The sequence below is a fragment of the Pteropus medius genome, unplaced genomic scaffold, assembly GCF_902729225.1.
Source record: "Pteropus medius unplaced genomic scaffold, Ma_sr-lr_union100, whole genome shotgun sequence".
Lineage (NCBI taxonomy): Eukaryota > Metazoa > Chordata > Mammalia > Chiroptera > Pteropodidae > Pteropus > Pteropus medius.
Genome location: NW_024349799.1, coordinates 4,801,254 through 4,820,400, shown reverse-complemented (window position 1 = coordinate 4,820,400; position 19,147 = coordinate 4,801,254). Strand labels below are relative to the sequence as shown.

The 19,147-nt window shown below is 34.5% G+C and overlaps 2 protein-coding genes across 6 annotated transcripts in view; one reads left to right on the top strand and one right to left on the bottom strand.

The window, feature by feature from the left end:
- Positions 1-11,524, top strand: part of TRIM37 (tripartite motif containing 37) — a 154,681-nt gene extending 143,157 nt beyond the window's left edge. For all 5 annotated transcript variants that reach the window (XM_039885764.1, XM_039885761.1, XM_039885762.1 and 2 more), the window contains one exon: positions 11,497-11,524. In XM_039885764.1, coding sequence (XP_039741698.1) covers positions 11,497-11,509 — 13 coding nt within the window. In that variant the 3' untranslated portion in view covers positions 11,510-11,524. The remainder of the gene's footprint in view (positions 1-11,496) is intronic.
- PPM1E (protein phosphatase, Mg2+/Mn2+ dependent 1E) overlaps positions 1-19,147 on the bottom strand; it is a 123,619-nt gene that overhangs the window by 36,705 nt on the left and 67,767 nt on the right. The gene's annotated exons all lie outside the window — the stretch shown is intronic.

Genomic DNA, 19,147 nt, shown 5'->3' with positions numbered 1-19,147 from the left:
CTTTAAGAATCCAATCATGCCTTATAGCTCAGTCACCACAAGAAGCCAACATCTCCCAGGCAATCTCTTATATCACAGACTCTCGTCTCTATTAAGCTCTGTTTGTCCCTTAAACTGATCCAGACTCACCTCCCTCCTCTCCAACCTCCCCAGCCTTTCCACTGTGCTCTCTGGAACTCAAGTCTGTCATTAACAAACCTACACTCAGCTTCTCTGGTCATCCCATTCCTTTCATCTTCTTACATTAACCAATAGTTGACTTCCTTGAAGTCACTGTTTTCCTTGGAGCGCTCTCAGGAATGTAAGTTTTCTTTTCCATCCCTTAGATCACCTGGACTTGGGGTAGGTTAGGTACTTTCCTTGTCCCTCACTGCCACCTACTTTCTCCCTAAAAATCCTTTAAAACTTACACTATCAGGCTCTTTCATTCATTACCCACGACCATTAGAGTCTTTCACATTACCTGGCCTCTTACTCAAATATTTCAGCACCAGCCTTCCTCTCACTTTCCACCACAACTCTTAAAATCTTCGTGATTTCAATATCTACACAGATGATCCTTCCAACACTCAGATAACTCAGTTCTTTGACCTCCTTAACTCCAGTGATTTTGTCCTCCACTTCAGTCCCGTGATCATCCTCTAGGCCATGTCATTACTAATAATGAAATAACCTTCAAAATACCCATTTCAGGCATCTCACTCTCCACCTACCAATTCCTATCTCTGCAACTCACTCCCTATGGAACATGGATTTCAACAATTTAACTCTACCAAAAACTTTAGCACATTTTCCTTACAATCTTTACTACTTTCCTTCGCTGGTCCATCACTATAATCACTCCCTTGCATAAACTCTCAAACCTCTCATCCCTCTGCCACTTTGTAAAATCCTGGTTAACTCCAACTCCCTCCTTACTCCAGCCGTCACTCAAACAGCTGAGTATGATCAAAGTAAAACTCAAACACACTTCCTTTAATTCATGACCTATAACTTTAATAGTGCCTTGAGTGTTGTTTAATAACTTATACGTTTTGTCTTAATCAGTGTACTCCCTCCTCCTTCCCTCTCCTAATTCTCATTGAGAAAACAGAAATGATTAGAACTCATGTAAGCACCCATCCCCAAATCTCCCAAACTATGTGCATCTGTAACCACAAACTATCTCTTTTTCCTATTACAATGGTAAAATTGTCCATGCTCCTTCTAAGGCCATCTTCTCCACTTACCTACTACATTCCATCCCCTATCGACAACCAAGAATCTCACTCCTGAGATTGTCTTTTCTCTCAATTTTCCCTGTATAAGTCATTATCAACAATATAAAGTATCTCCAATGTTAAAATACAAGTTTGTTGACCAGCATTTCACTTCCCCAGCCAACATCTCACTTCTCTGCTGCCCATTACAACCAAACTGGAAAAAGAAATCTGTGCTTGCTGTCTCCACTTTCTCCATTCCCATCATCTCTTTAAAATTTTTCTTTTATTGTGGTAAAATACACACATTTACCATTTTAAGTGTACAGTTCAGTGGCATTAAATACATTAATAATGTTGTGCGACCATCACCAACATTCGTCTCCAGAACTCACCTTGCAGAACTGAAACTCTATACTCATTAAATGAAGCTGCACTCCACCTCCCAGCCCTTGGCGACCACCATTCTACTTTGTCTACTTTTTACCTCACGTAAATGAAATCCTATAGTATCTTTAAATGAAATCACACAGTATCTTTCTTTTTAAGACTGGAGGTTCCTTCCTATAGCAGCATGTGTCAGAATTTCATTCCTTTTTAAGGCTGAACAATATTCCATTGTATGTATATACCAAATGTTGCCTCTTCATTCATCTGTCGATGCACACTTGGGTTACTTTCACTGTTGTGAAAAATGCTGTCAGGAATATGGTGCACAAATATCTCTTTGAGACCTCACTTTCGATTCTTTTGGTTATATACCCAGAAGTGGAATTGTTATTTCATATGGTAATTCTATTTTTAATTTTTTGAGGAACTCCCATACTGTTTTCCACAGCAGCAGCACCATTTTACATTGCTATGAAGACTGCACAGGGTTCCAATTTCTCCATTTCCTCACCATCCTAATGGGTATCCTAATTGATAGTAGCCATCCTAATGGGTGTGAGGTGGTATCTCATTGTAGTTTTGGTTTGCATTTCTTTAATGATTAATGATGTTTAGCATTTTTTCATGTGCTCATTGGTGATTTCTATATCTTCTTTGAAGAAATGTCTATTCAACTGCCAATTTTTGAATTGGGTTTGTTTTTCTGTTGTTGAGTTTTAGGAGCTCTCTACATATTCTGGATATTATTCCCTTATCAGATATAATTTACAAATATTTTCTTCCATTCTGTGGGTTGCCTTTTACTCTATTAATAGTGTTATTTTGATGCAAAATTTTTTAAATTTCATGAGGTCCAATTGTCTATTGTTTCTTTTGTTGCTTGTGCCTTTGGTGTCATATTCAAAAAAATCACTGTAAAATCCAGTGTCATAAAGCTTTTGCTTTAAGGTTTTCTTTTCTGAGTTTTACTGTTTTAGGTCTTATATTTAGGTCTTTGATCCATTTTGAGTGTACTTTTATATGTTGTTAGGTAAGCAACCAACCTCATTTTGTTTTGTATGTGGATATCCAGTTTCCCCAGCACCATTTGCTGAAAAGGCTGTCCTTTGCCTACTGAATGGTATTGGCACCTTTGTCAAAAATAATTTGACCACACACGTGAGGGTTAATTTCTGGGCTCTCTATTCGATTCCATTGGTCTATAAGTCTGTCTGTATGAAAACACCACACTATTTTGATTACTGTAGCATTACAGTACATTTTAAAATCAGGAATTGTGAGTCCTCTGGTTTTGTTCTTTTTTAGGATTGCTTTGGTTATTTGGTGTCCTTTGACATTCCATCTGAATTTTAGAATAGGTTTTTGTTTCTGCAAAAAAAAAAAAAATTGGGATTTTGATAGAGATTGCATTGAATCTGTATTTTGCTTTGGGTAGTACTGACATCTTAACAATATTACATATTCCAATCCATGAATATGGGTTACCTTCCATTTATATGTCTTCTTTAACTTCTTTTAGCAATGTTTTGTAGTTCACTAAAGTTTTTTCACTTCTTTGATTAATTCCTAAGTATTTTATTCTTTTTGATACTATTGTAAATGGAATTGTTTTTTGTTTTTGTAATTTCTTTTTCAGATTCATTGTTCGTGTATGAAAATACAACTGATTTTTATGTCTTGGCTTTGTATCCTGCTACTCTGTAGAATTCGTTTATTAGTTCTAACAGTTTTTTGTTTTTTTTTTTAATGTGTGTATGTGTGGAATATTTAGAGTTTTCTACATTCAAGCTCATATCATCTGCAAACAGATCATTTTACTTCTTTTCCAATTTGGATGCCTTTTATTTTTTTATTTTTTGCCTAATTGCTCTGACTAGAATGTCCAGTGTTACATTGAAAAGAATTGGTACAAGCGGGCAATACTATGTTGACTAGGGGTAGTGATAGCTCTGCTCTCATTTATGGTTTAGTTAGAATGCCTGGGGTCTTAAAAATACCAACATCTTCGTTTATTTAGATAACATTTAGACTTTATAAATGGCTCAGAAAAATTATGTCCTTTGTGTATTTTATGCAGATTTAGATTTTGGTTCAAGAAGCAAAGATCATGGCTGAATTTGAATCTTTGAAAATATCTGAATAAATGTTTCTTATTCAGTTTTTATAAACCTGCATTTTTAAAGTATGTGTTCTTTGTAAAAACCTATTTCAGGAAATTTATGATAGGTAAAAAGCACTCCACTAAAAGTCAGAAATTAAATATTATAAATCACAATGAGATAGTATAGCATTAAATCTAGCCTTACATGAAAGGATTTTCTTCTACTTGACACAAATTCCAGTTATTTAAATAATCTCTACCTGAGAAAGGAATATGCCCTTAGGAATTCTACCAGTTAAATAGTTCAATTTCTGAAGGAACTATTTTTAAATAAGCCTTAAATATGTTCCAAACCCCCAATACAGTTGGCAGCTTCAGAAAAGCTTAATTATCCTGTTATTCTTTTAACTATCCAAAGAAACCAATCCAGTGACTACCATGGTACTTACTACCTGCTGTGAGCACAGTCAAATGGATTTCCCACTGTTAAATTCAGAAAATAAACTAGAGAAGAAAAAAAGGAAAAAAAAAAAAAGAAATAGAAATGTTGATGGGGAAGTAACAAAATACAGCAACTAGGGACAAAATGAAAATCTCAATCTGGTTTTTGATACTGAGAAAGGTCTGAGAAACTATTTTCATGAATTATATGAAAAATATATAGGAAAATGCATTTGCTTATAGTGGTAAAATAAAATTCAGGCTAAGGATAGAGTAATCACACTTTTCTTTAAATGCTACTCCTTAAGGAACCAGAGAATAAAATTACAATTGGCCTTTGAAATGACCTGGTAGGATCAATAAATGAAAACTAAAAATACTTAAAAAAAAAAAAATGGGTCATAACACATTTTCTTTTTTTGCAGAAGAACCGTAACAGTACAAAATATGTATTATTCTTATAATGAGAAGAAATAATGTGCAGTAGACAGTATAGAAGGGTTCAAAACCATTTTACTTTCCAGTTTTGGCTTCCTTCCTAAAGTCACCATAACAGAGGTTCTATGCTACTTCAGTTCAATGAATAGTAGTGGGTTATCAAGCTGAGCACATCTGATTGCAGCGAGCTATTTTTTATTTTAAAATGTTTTTTGAAAAGATGTTTCCTTAATGGAAATGCTGAATTATATATAACCTTAACCATAGAAACACCTCTGGGCATCACCTGAAGAAAAACTGTCACAGAAGTAAATAGACTGAAAGAAATAGGAGAATGTACGTTATATTTAAAAAGTGCTATAATCCCCTATCTAGGAAAACAAACATAAACAAATAGACAACAATAGCAACAATTATAATAATAATAAACTCTGGGTCTGATGTGAAAAAAATTCTCACCCATCAGATGTACCTTTTAATTTCCAGTGAACATAGATGGTTTCTTTAGTTACAGTAGGAATCTCTTAGTGGTATATAGTATCACATATTTGTATGGTATTTTATGTTTATAAAAGGTTTTCAATATATAATATTTTGGTTATATCTTGTCAAACCTTGTGAGATAGGTACAATAGGTATTAAAATGTAAAATCATAAAAGGAACCATAGAAATCATCTAGTCAACCCTCAGTTTGCAGGTACGAATTCTCTCTATAGTATCACTAACAACTGATTAAATTAGCTTTGGTTGGAATTTCTTTAATGATATGGAAATATTAAAGGTTTATAAAGAATGAATAAGGCTTAGCTGAATATTTACTTAAACAGAAACAAGAAAATAGGGCAATTGAAAATTCTGTTATTAGCTCTTTTGAGAATTTATTATGTGCTGGGCACTGTCTTTTGAGAATTTATTATGTGCTGGGCACTGTCTTTATGTACATGACTTCGCTTAACCCTTACAATGACCTGTAAGGAGCAGCTGATAGTTGCTTAATTGGCATATTTTGCTTGAAACTATTTTTTCCCAAACTATTTAAATGGAGCACCTCTGAGAATGTATGTAGAAGGCATAGCTAAAGATAAGATTGAATTATACTCATTTTATAGATGTAAAAAATTAGTTTAGTGAATTGGTCATATAGGTAATAGCGCAGGATCTAGAACACAGATCTTCAATCTACTAATCTAAAATTAATTCCACTTCATATTGCATTTTAATAGAGATAAACATTTTAAAAGTCCCTTAAATGTGCAACAAAACTAAAACTATTTGGGATATAATAATAGGGTTCAATACAGCCAACTCCAAGTTGAATGAGAGTTATAAAGATGTGAAATTCAGGACTTTTACAAATTAACAAGCTATTGATCACATGTGATTCAACATAGTCTTTGGTAACTGCAGCTACTGATATGGTACACTTGCGCATAAGTATAAAAACAAGAACAAAAAACAAAGCCAACCTCCCTTTCTTCTCTCCTCTCTTCCCTCTCCCCTCCCATCTCTCCCTTCTCCCTTCTCTCCGCCTTTCTCTCTCTCTCTCTCTCTCTCTCACACACACACACACACACACACCACAAAATAATGCTAAGTAGTGAATAATTGTGGAAGATTAGGAGAAATGTCAAAAATCTAGACTTAAATTAACTTTGCCACAGATTGTGTATACTTTTTAGTGAGTAAATACAGTCTATCAAAAATCACAAAGTGGACAATGCTTTCTCAAAAATCAGGTATTGTTCACATGTTTTCTCTATAGCAAAATCTGTTCAATTCATCACATCCGGTCAACCTGACTTTTCACTGGTAATATTAACCGTGATCGCTTGTTTAAGACAAGTGTTTGCCAGGTTTGTCTATACTCTTTAATTTAGAAATGAGTCAGTCCTTAGGGTGGGGATGGGATGAACTCTACCTCCTGGAAAAAGGCACTTCACTTCTGTGATTTCTTCTTAAAAATGTATAACCCCAGTCTAGTCATTTGGAAAACATTATCAGATAAACCTGAATTGAAGAACATTCTATAAAAGACCCAGCTAGAGGTCCTTAGGACTATCAAGGTCATAGAAAACAAGGAAAGACTGAGAAACTGTCACAGACCAGAAGAGACCAAGGAGATATGATGATTAAATGTGGTATCCTGGACTGCATCCTAGAACAGAAAAAGGACATTAGGAGAAAAACTGCAAAATCCAAATTAAGTCTGGAGTTTAGTTAATAGTAATGAATCAATGCTGGTTTCCTAGTTTTGTCAAAGGTACCATGGTAATGTAAGATGTTAATTTAACATCAGAGGAAACTGGGTAAGAGGTAGGCAGGAAATATTATCTTAGCAGCTTCCTATAAATCTAAAATTATTCAAAACAAAAGTTTGTTTTTTAAAAATCTGCTCAAGGCTACATTCTTATAAACTCATTCATTACCTTGCTGACCATCTCCTACAATTCTCCTCTTCCCTCAATCCACTCTAGCCATACTGGCCTCCTTGTTTTTCTTTAAATATATCAGTCACGCACTCACTTCAGGCCCTTTATACTATGTATCATTTCCTCTGCCTGGAATGATCTTTCTTCAGATATTCATATGGTTCAAACCCCTCACTTCCTTCAAGTCTCTGTCAAATGTAGCATTATAAAAGAGGACTTCGCTTATCCACTCCATATGTATGTGTATACACACACACACACATACACATACTTAAAAAGCTCCTTTCTTTCTTATTACTTATTTCTGAATACATTGTCTGTCTCCCTCCTGTCCTCCTCAGGGGTGCAGTAAGTTTTGTTCACTGCTTTATCAGCACCTAGTACAATGCCTAGTATATAGTAGGCACTCAATAAGTAGTTGCTGAGTGAACAGATTACTTCCCATTAAAAACAGATTTAAAAAATCCTTCAGGGATACATGCATCTTAACAAGAACAAAACTTTAAACCAAAGAACAAACCTCTGGTGCTGTAATTTTAGATATTATTAACCAGTTGAAGTACTTATATTATAGAACAGCTTCCAAACCATCCTTTACAATCATGTAGTTTAGTGCTTATTTCATCTGGTCCTAAAGCCCACTCCACTCTTTAGTAAGGCCTACACTATTTTTTAGTACATAGGAAGGTAGTTAAAAGTGATCCTCTATTCCTATGTTACAATGAAATTAGAGAGAAGAAATGAAGAGAGAATTATTTAAGTTAATATGATCAGAGCCAAATAAACTTTAGAATAGTGATATTTTTAAACATGAAGCGCTCTGTATCTAAAACTAATTTCTCAGATTTGGTAGGAGAATATATTATTTAAACAATAACAGAATCATATTATGTTCTTTAATTTCAAATTTTAACTTGGGAGACCAAAGTCCAAGAGCTAGTTTTAATTCTGACAGTCATATTAAAATCTACCTATTTCTAACAAATATTGTACAGCATCTGGCATGGCACCTCATCTGCGCCTACAGCTAACCATCACAAACTCAAGCGTTCTTGCGTCAGCAAGCCAACTGCTTCCACTGTATCACATCCCGGCTCTGCCAAACTGTTTACGCATCAGGCGAAATTGCTAAAAAGAACTAAAATGGTTCTCAGAAGCAAAAAGTGTTTTATTACAATTAAGACCCAAGGTACTGTACAGCTCAGGTAAACTGAGAGGTATCAAGCTAATGGGAATTACTAACAAAGCTGTGCCAGCCTACATGTTCTTGCTGCAGCTTATTATAATGGGTGAAAAGCCTGATGAGGCATTCGTTTATCCAATTATTTATTAAGTGCCTGCAAACATACACCACAGGATCATCTCTTTTTGTGCTGTAGGACATAGAAGATATATAACCTAGTGACCATCTTCAAGTAGTTTATAGTCTATTAAGATAATTAAAACATCATTCCAAAGTACAGGTCATTCTCACACAGTATTTCACTTGATCAGGCTTGATCAGGTATGATCTCTACTAGCCAGGTGAAGAAATTTGAGTTGAAAGAGGTAAAGAATCTTGTCCAACTAAACAGAGCAAACGGTTGGATAGTATAGTCATAATATATATAGATCAGAAGAGTGGGAACTTATTTCTAGCAAGGATAGTAATCTTTTCTCTTACTGCTGGCTAATATTTTTACACTGTGAATCTGATTTACAGGCTTAATCCTCAACAGACTTAATTCTGCCCCAAATCCAAAAGGTCTTTCTCACAGGCACACCACTATCCTTCCCCCAAATTAGCTGATTGTCTAGAAGAATTTGCCAGGTCTTACATCGTGATTAAAAGCATTGGCTTTGAATCTGAATTAAAATCTATGTTCTGATACTTACTCCCTATGTAACCTTAAAAGTCACTCAAACTCCTGAGCTTTTTATTCTTCTATAGAATGGGCCTACTACCTACCTTTCAGGGCTGTTGTGAGAATTAAATGGCATAATTAACATATAGTACTTAATATACAGAGCTGTAGTACTTAGTACTATGACTGGCTTAGAGTAAACAATAATGATAACATTATTTCATTTAGAGGGTTTCCTGTGGTGGTAACCATGTGGGATTTTACTTTTTATCAACTATTAACTTTCTTATCCTCTATACTTAGTTTATTAGTTCTAGAAATGTTAAAGATCTGTTTTGGGCTCTGCCACCCCATCATAACTTCCACTCCTGGCTACTCCATCATAGCTTTCATCAAAATACGTAATCATTTTACTTGTTTTGGTTTAGTGTCTGTCTTCCTCTAATAGAATGCAAACTCAGTGAAAGCAGAGACATTATTATTATTTTTCTTCACTGCTTATCCCTAGTGCCTAGTATTGAAATATTTGTTGACTGGCTGAATGAATAAATGAATGAGACATGGTCTCTTCTGAAAATGTTAAAATCTTCTGAGAAGTATACACTAGTTAAACAGATAATCTTAATGCAAACTGTAAAATAGACTTCTGATACAACAGAAATACAAAAGATGGCTAGCAAACTTTCCTGTAAAAGGTGATACCTCTTAGCTCTTTAAAATTCGTTTTTCTTTGTTACTTAAAGGTGCTCTTTTCCTCCTGTGCTAAATAAATAAATAAATAAATAAATAAATAAATAAATAAGCCAGTTAACATTTATTCAACCCTTACAATGTTTTGATACTATTTTTAGTGCTATTTTTCCATTTAATAACTCCTTTAATCTTTGAAACTGTTCTGTGAAATAGATACTATTATAGTTGAAGAAACTAGAGCATGGAATGTGTAACTAACTTGCCAAAAGGTCACATGATTCAAAATATCAGTCATTTTGTCTCTCAAAATCAATCAAAAATACTTTTTAAATAAAAGAACACAAAAGTGGCTTTTAAGTAGGTTTTCTTCTAGAAGGAATGAATTTATACTATAGATTAAGAACCTAGCTCCTCAATAAAATTTTAACAAATCCTTAAAAATATAAAAATAATTATAAACAAGACCAACTGAGATTTATGTCAGGTATGTAAGTATGTAAATGCTGATTCAACATTTGAAAACCAATTAATGTAATCCATCACATCAACAGACTGAAAAAGAAAAATCACATGATCTTATCAATAGATGCAGAAAAACCAACTGACAAAACTCAGCACACATTCATGATAAAAACTCTCAGTAAACTAGAAAGAAAAATGAACTTCCTCAACATGATAAAGAATAACTATAAAAAAACTATATCTAACATCACATTTAATGGTGAGAAACTCAAAGCTTTCCCACTAAGATCAGGTACAAGGCAAGGATGTCCACTCTCACCAATCCTTTTCAACATCATATTGGAAGTCCTTGCTAACGCAATAAGGCAAGAAAAGAAAAGGAAACAGATTGAGAAGACATAAAGAAATCTAGTTTCAGGCCACTAATTTTCTGAACAATAGTAAGTTCTCACCCAATGCAGTTTTCACATTATAATAGTTCTGCAATTCAAATTTCTCATACCATTATTCTTTTATCTCAAAATATCTTCTAAAGAGGAATGCCCGACTTAAAATGTCAGTGAAATTGTTAGCACATACAGCACTGAGAGAATAAAGAATTTTAAATGTCATTTAGCTTTTTTTTTCATTCCACTATCGTTGAACTCACAAAGGAGTTTATCTTGGCTGTACATAAGACAACTCCCACAGAAAAGGGGACTTCTGGTTTTATAAATAAGCCTTTTGTTTATGGAGACTTCCCACATGTTCATCGATCAACCGTAATTTGTCCTATTTTACATCTCCTTCACTCTTGGCAAAAGAGACAGTACTCTAGGAATTGTCCCTACTCTTTCATACATCATAACTTTTCCCTCTCTAATGGGTTATTCTATAAACACACTATGATAGCTCCAATCTTTTTTTAAAGACTATTATTCTCTCATTTCACTACTACCCCCACACAACTAAATTCCCTGGAAGAACTAACTGTCTATATGTACTGTCTTTAATTTCTTTTTTCCCATTTTCTCTTTAACCAACTGTTCATTGCAGTTGTTTTTGTCAAGGTCACCCATGACTTACCAATCCAATGATAATTTCTCAAGTTTCATTTTATTCAACCTACTGGCAGCATCTGACACAATTGATCTCTTTCTTCCTCCTTGATACACTTTCTATGCCACCACTCTCTGTTTCCTAATAAACAGTAAAGCTTTTCTCAGTCCTCTTTGCTGGTTCCTCTTCCTGTTCCTGACTTCTAAACACTGGAGTACCCCAGGTCTCAATCCTTTAACCTCTATCATTGTCTGTCTATACTTGTTCCCTAGCTGATCTGATCTTGTCTCATGCTTTGAGTATCACTACTTCCTTATGACTGCTGAATGTTTACTTCCGGACCGAACGTCTCACCTGAGCTCCAGGCCTCCATTCTCTCTTGCTTACTCAATAACTGAACTTGGAAGTCTAATATATGTTCTAAACTTAACATGACTAAAGCTAAATTCCTGATTTTCAGCTCCCAAACCTGATCCTCCTACCATCTCCTCGATCTCAGCAAATGGCGAAAATTGACAAAAGCCTTCAAATCCCCTGTGACTCCTCTTTCTCAGTCCTGTATCTGCAGCTACAGGTGAGTTTTTCTTCAAAATATATCCAGATTGTGACCACTTATCGCCACCACCACAGCTATCACTCCAGTTTATCTCCCCTGTGATACTCTAATAGCTGGAATCTGCCTCTACCATAAACTTACAGTCTTTTTTCCACACTGTAACCAAACAGATCTTTTCAAAATGTAAGTCAAACTCCAATAAAATGATAAATTCAGGCAAGAATCATTAATAGATGTCTAAATCAATAGATGAAATTGTGGTCCTGTGATTATGTTAGTGAATATGCTTATTTTTAGGGGTGAAGTGTTGTGATATTTGTAATTTTCAAATTGTTCAGCAAAGATAGGTAGGTAGGTAGGTAGGTAGGTAGACAGAGAGACAAACAGATAGACAGACAGACACAGACAAAACAAGGCAACATGTTAATGGTCACTGAAACCAGAGGTGGGCAAATGGATACTTGTACTATTTTTTTTCAACTGTTTTGAATATTTGGAAATTTTCATAAAAAGTTGAGAATCAAATATGTCAAATTATGTCTTACTCTGCTCAAAACACAATGTTTTCTCATTACATTCAAAGTGAAAGTCAAAGTTCTCACACTGCTCTCCGAGGCCCTGAATAATCTGGTTCTGTCCCCCACCCCCAAGTCCTAGCCCTAACTCTCCCCATTACTCACTACTTCACAAGCGCACTGGCATCTGTTACCCAAACATATCAGACCTATGCATTTGATGTTCCTCTACAGCAACACGCTCCTCTCTGAGTATACCCTCGCTTCACATGAGACACAACTCTACCTTATTCCTATATTGTGCAGCAGTCCTCTCCCCAATCACTGGTACTTCCTGTGACTCTTACCTTCATTTTTCTCCATAAACTCATCCTACCCGATACAGTATATCTTTGTTTTTGTTTATTGTCTGTTCCCCCAAACTAGTGTCCTCCATAAAGGCTAAGACTTAATCTGTTCACTGCTACATCTCCAGTACAAAGGACAATATCTAGCACATAGTAAGCAAATAATTTATGTTCATTACATGAAGGAAGAAATGAATAAGTAATAAAAATGTCGGGCAGCATAAACTGTTTTTCTGATTGTTAGTTTAGATGAATATCCATGAAGAATAGTACACAATTTAAAATGAAAAACTGGAGAAAGAGGAATTTATATAGTTTTCCTTTTAAATAAATTTATTATCTTTATCTTTACGTTTTTTCATCCATTAGCAGTTCTTATCCTTATGCTTTTCATCCACTAGCAATTCTTAAAATGAAAAATAAAAAAATTCTCAAAATTAGAATGGCTGATTATTCAAAATAATTCTCATGTATTCACATAAATTTTATCAATTTCAACCCATATTCAAAAAGATGTTTGCACACCGATGTTCAGAGCACCATTATTCACAGCGACCAGGACATGGAAGCAACCGAAGTGTCCTACGATAGATGATTGGATAAAGAAGTTGTGGTACATATGTGCAATGGAATATTACTCAGCCATAAGAAGAGATGAAAACTACCATTTGCGACAACATGGATGGACCTTGAGATGATCATGCTAAGTGAAATAAGCCAGACAGAAAAAGTTGAAAATCACATGATATCACTTATATCTGGGATACAAACCTAAAAGCAACAAATGAACAGGACAAACAAACAGAGACTCATGGACATGGACAATAGACTAGTGGTTACCAGAGGGGAAGGAGGAGGCGGGGAGGTAAACAGGGTAAAGGGGGTCAAATAGGTGGTGACAGAAAGAAATCTAACTATGGGAGGTGAACACACAGTGTAAATATATATATGCCTTGCTGCTAAAGTGTACAGATAAAACTTATTGGATTTCATTAACCAGTATCACCATAAAAAAATTAAAATTTTTTATCACTTTCATAATGTAGGTTTATAATTGATCTTGCTGTTTAATAAAAAACAATAATTCTTTTAACTGCTTTTCTTCACTTTTTTTCCTCTCAACATATTCCATTCTACTGAGTAACAACATCATTATTTCCATTATTTAATAACATATTTGCCAGTAGTGGTTCAACAGAACTAAATTACATTCAATAAAAAGTAATAGATAATTAGCAACAAGATAGTAAAATATGAATGTAACTCTTATTTGGACGTCATTATGGTGCTAAGAGATAGTTCCTCCATGGGATAGCCCTATAGGAACTTACAACTACCCATATAAGAGTTAAGATAAATTTGACAAAATTGTATTTCTTTACATATAATAATTTTCTTCCAGGTTTCTCTAAGGAGGTCTTCCGTGGTAAGATTATTGGAATAGAATGCAAAAGAACTCCGAACACCTTAACTTGGCCCATGCTGTCTCTTTGCCTTCAACCTACTCCTTCCATGCACCCTTTGTTCCAGCCATATAACATAACTATGTGTTAGATCGTTTTATGATAACACAAACTCATAGATGCCATTTCCTCAGCTTGGATGACCCTTCTTTTCTTCTTCATTTAGTTAACAACCATTACTGGGCTCTAAAAAACTCATTTAAAGCATTACCCTCTTCCAAAAGCTTTGACTTCTTTCCTTCCAGTTGTATACTTTTATAGCATCTTTTTCATTTGTTACACTATAATTACTGATTTACTCATGTATTTTCGCTAGTCTGCAAGATCCTTGAGGGTAAAAATATATCATATACAACTTTATTCTCTATCTCAGCTCTTAGAAACTGTGTGTTCTTGAAATTATTGCAAATTCAAGTAAAAGTCATGATAATACTATCAGATCTGGTTTTCATGACTCATTATAGATCTGTGGTACTTTGTTATTCCTTAATGTCTATTGAAAATACACAATAATGATATATTTTATTTGGGAGATATTAGCTTACCTGTTAAATACTAGAGGAAAAAAAGCCTATATAACAGGATACTTTACTCTGAGTTTTACAGCAAGAGATAAATATCCAAGTTGCTCATTTTATTAGTCATGTTTCAATTATTCATAAATATAGATTCATCTATAATAATCTAAGGCCTCTTCTTACCAGGGCTCAATAAAAACTGAACTCGGAGTAGCTGTAGGCAGAAATATGGGGTGGCATGTGTATGTCTTTGGGTGTACATGTAAGAGTTGCAGAGTAATCTATTAAAATCATAATTTGCATTCTGTTCTCCATTTATTTTTTTCCCTCCCCCATTCTAAAGAGGTAACCAGGTCTTTGAGCTCCATTATTTATGGAAGACCTGAGGTACTGAGTGAAAAATAGAAGTTACTCATAGATAATCTGCCTTTTAACTTTTATTTTGGGGATCCTGAGTTAAACGCAAAGCCTTTGAGGGCTGTCAGGGAGACTGGGAAGGAACTTCCTGAACACAACTTCCCCAGACAGGGAAACGTTCGGCAGTATCAGGCATAGTAGAGACCTGCATCCTATTCCTTGGCTATGCTTCAAGGAAATGGCAAAGCCACGGCGGAGAGGGGCTACGTGGAGCACCTTCGGAGGCCACACTCTAGGTCCTGAGGACTCAATCGGCAGAGACTCTCGTGGACACGGCTGGCCAAAAAGCGGTAATGTCATCTTACTTTAAGGAACACATGGATTTATTTAATAAGCTTATCAATAGTAATCATGAAAAACTGCAAATGAGTGGGCCCATTCTACTTTGTTTTCCTTTAAAAGACTCTGAGATTCTTGGGTTGAGAAGAAGAAAGAAAAGGAAGAGAGCCTCATTCTTCTCCACAGCTCCCATAATGACTGGAAGGAATCCCCATCTTACCATGTTGGGCAATTCAAAGTCAGATTTAATTTAATTTGTGAGAAATAAAATAATTTTGTATTTCTTGCATATATGAATTTGTAGTATAAGTAATCCAGCTAAACACAATATGGATCTATATGTTTCTAATATACTTTAATATATATTTTTCATTGTTCATTATTTATGTTATTTCTGCTTCACAGATTGAAATGGTTGCATTCTCAAAGTCTAAAAAGTTTTCTTTTGGAAGCAAAACATGATGGCTTTATGGCAGAATTGATTGTGGCCGCAAATAAAAAGTTCATCATCATAACACTGCAAGAGAAATTTATAATTTGGATTCAGGGACTGCAAACAAAACAACAGAAAGAGTGGGAGAGAAAAAGCAATCTCATTAAGTGTTCCCTAGAAAGACCTATACATAGGCAGACTGATGACTCCTTTCAGAAATGCTTTACATCCCACATGCTAGACTAAATGAATATATTTGATAAACAAACAAACAAACAAAAAACACTGAAGGATCCATGGCATCCTTAAATCCACTCATACAAGGCTTAGGTGAGAAAGAGAAATACCAAACTCAGGAAAGTGGCTACAATGGGAGGGAAGGGGCTGGCACAAGATTAAGAAGAGGTATGTAGGGGGCTTTCAACTTGGATCTGTAATGCTTAGTGTAAAAAAACACCTTTAAACAAATATGGCACAAAGTTAAATAGGACAAACAGGCTGATAGGTATATGGATGTTTGCTTTGTTATTTTTTCAATGCCAATCTATATTTATGGAATATTTCAAAACTAAAATCTAGCATAAGCATGTATCCTATAAACTGAGTATAAACTTTCCCTTCTGCAGTTTAGAAACAGGGATATTTGATACAGAGCCTAGTGCATTACTGCACTCAATAAATCTTAGCACAGAACAACTTAAAAGGTAATAGAAAAGCTGATTATCTGGTTCATTATTCATTCCTTTCCAAATAAAGCAGCTGTATCCAAATGAAAAAAGAACCAACAAAAATAGAGATAACAAGAAATGTTCACTAGTATAAAATGTGTAACTATTTCTATTGCATATAGTCTGTGATTTTGAATTAAGACAGACTCATTAAAATAATACATAAATATATATGTATATAGTTGGTTCTTATTATTCAAAGAGTCTGTATTTGCAAATTCACCTACTCAACTAAAGTTTATTTGTAACTCTAAAGTCAATACTACTTTCATAGTCATTCACGGACATATACAGAGTGACAAAAAATTTGAGTTGCCTGAAGCATATGTTCCTAGCTGAGGTCAAATAAGACAACACTCATTCTGCCTTCTTGTTTTAGCTTTCATACTGTAAACAAGCGTCCTTTCTACAGTCCATTTAGTGCTATGTTTTCTGCCTTTTTGTGCTTATTGTTGGTGATCTTGCTGTACGAAATGGTTCCCAAGCATAGTGCGGAGATGCTATCTAGTGCTTCTAAGCACAAGAAGGTTGTGATGTGCCTTATGGAGAAAATACATATATCCAATAACTTCATTCAGGCATGAGTGCTGTTGGCTATGAGTTCAATGAGTCAACAACATATATTAAATAGATATCTTTAAGCGGAAACACAGATAAAACAAGGTTGTATTGACTGGTTGATGAAAATGTGACCAGAGGCTCATAGGAATCTAACTTTGGATTTCCCCTGGAAAATATGGTTCAGTAATCACTAATTCAGTGTTTGTGCTATTGTAAATAATGAGAATCAACTGTGTGTGTGTGTGCTCATGTGTGTGTATTCCTTGGTTAACAAGGTGTTTCTTTGAATAAAATGTATTTATAGGAACCACTGACTTATTTTGATTAGATATACAAAGCATAGTACCTTGTCCTGAATAAGTAATGAATAATCAACCATAATGAAGATAACTGACAGCGTACTATGCATACGTACAGCCTCTAAAGACATTAAGTAGCATGGTATTGTGAGGTATTTTGAGGTTTCTAGTAGGGGCAAAAAGATTGTGCATAAAGACAACTAATATACTTGCAACCACTTAAGAGACGAAGTAGAAGTTTATGGAAGCAAATGTGGCATAATTTTACTGATTTAGTTATTTCTACAAGGTATTATTGTGGATAATGGCAAAAGCAGTATGGTAAAAACTATGTGGTAGAAACAATTCTAAGATGATTTTTAAAGGTTTCCTCAATCAATTAACAGAATTGAACTGTTACTTTCCCAAAGTGACTCCCATGAGCAAAAAACAGAAGATCCCCCACATAGATTAGCTCACTGTAATGAAAAAGTAATATCCTTAAACCATCATGTTACTATAAGGTTAATTTTTATAGAAAAGTATAATAAGCAAGTTGTACTATTTAATATTTTATGAAGAGCTTTTTTAACATTACCGTTTCCTGTAATAATGATTCTAATAACTTTGAAGTACATAATTTAAAAGTTCACATTTTCTTTCATTATAATAGAGAAAATGAAAAACTAAATTGAACCTGAAAGAACATACAGACATTAAGGTCATGACTGAGAATGATGTCGTAAATCCGTATCTGTTTAACATGTTAACATTTTAAGTTCATAATGCCACCTTTTTCATCTTTGCTGAATAGCCTCCATCTCTTAAATTATATTCAATGGTCTAACAATTAAGAGCTAGATATTCTTCATTTAAATATCCATTTGTAGATTGGGAAGATAATTTTCAGAAGATGATGAGATTGATAATGCTAACAGATAAAAGTCTTCTGATAATTTCAAGTTCTATTTACAAATATAGGAAAGAAATGAGGATGAAAGTCATAGTTTAAAGAGAAGAGGCCAGAACAAGAGATCAATATTCCACAGGGCAAGAAAAAAAACAGTATAAGTTTTCATTGTATATATATATATATATAAATGGTAACTGTAAAGCCAGTTCCATGGATATCATTTATTTATAGATAATGTTTAAATTTATATCTCCAGTATACCTCTCTTTTGAACTTCAAGATCTCATATCCAACCACACATACTCACTGTTCCACTTGGAGAGGTGCAACAATCTTAATGTGTCAACCTCCTGATTTTCCCTTTGAGCCTGCTGTTCACCAAAGCCTTATCCATCTTAGTAAATGGCAATTCCATTCTTCCAATTGCTCATGTTAAAATCTTTGGATTTATCCTTGACTCTCTTCCTTTTTCGTATACCACATAAACAAATCCTATAGTTTTTCCCTTCGAAATATATCCAGAACTTAACCACTTCTTACTACTTTCAAGATTACCATCTTGCTCTAAACCACCACTTTTTCTCACTGGGCCAGTTGCATCAGCCTATTAACTGCTTTTCCTTTTCTACCTTTTTTCTTCATATGCCCATCTCCACTCTGCACGCAGAGTAATCCATTAAAAATGTAAATCAGATCATGTCCTTCCTCTGCTCAAAACCCTCCACTGCCTTCTCATCTAATTCGAAGAAAAATCCAAAATCCTGACAATGGCTTATAAGGCCCTACTTGATTTAATTCCCTGCCACCTCTGACCTTGTCTTATGTTTTCTTTCTTTCACTTTACTCCAAGTCACACAAATCTCTCTGTTGTTCCTCAAACATGTTCCTCTTACCTCACTGTCTCTGCACTTTTTGATTCCTCTGATGGGAAAGCTTTTCATCCAGTTATCTGTATTATTCACTCGTTCACTTTTTCAGATCTCTACTTAACTTTACCAAGAAGCCTTCCTGATCACCTTATAAAATACATAGCAAACTCCCTATGCACCCTAATCTCATAATTCTCTCGTCCCTTATCCTGCTTTATTTTTTCTCATAGTGTT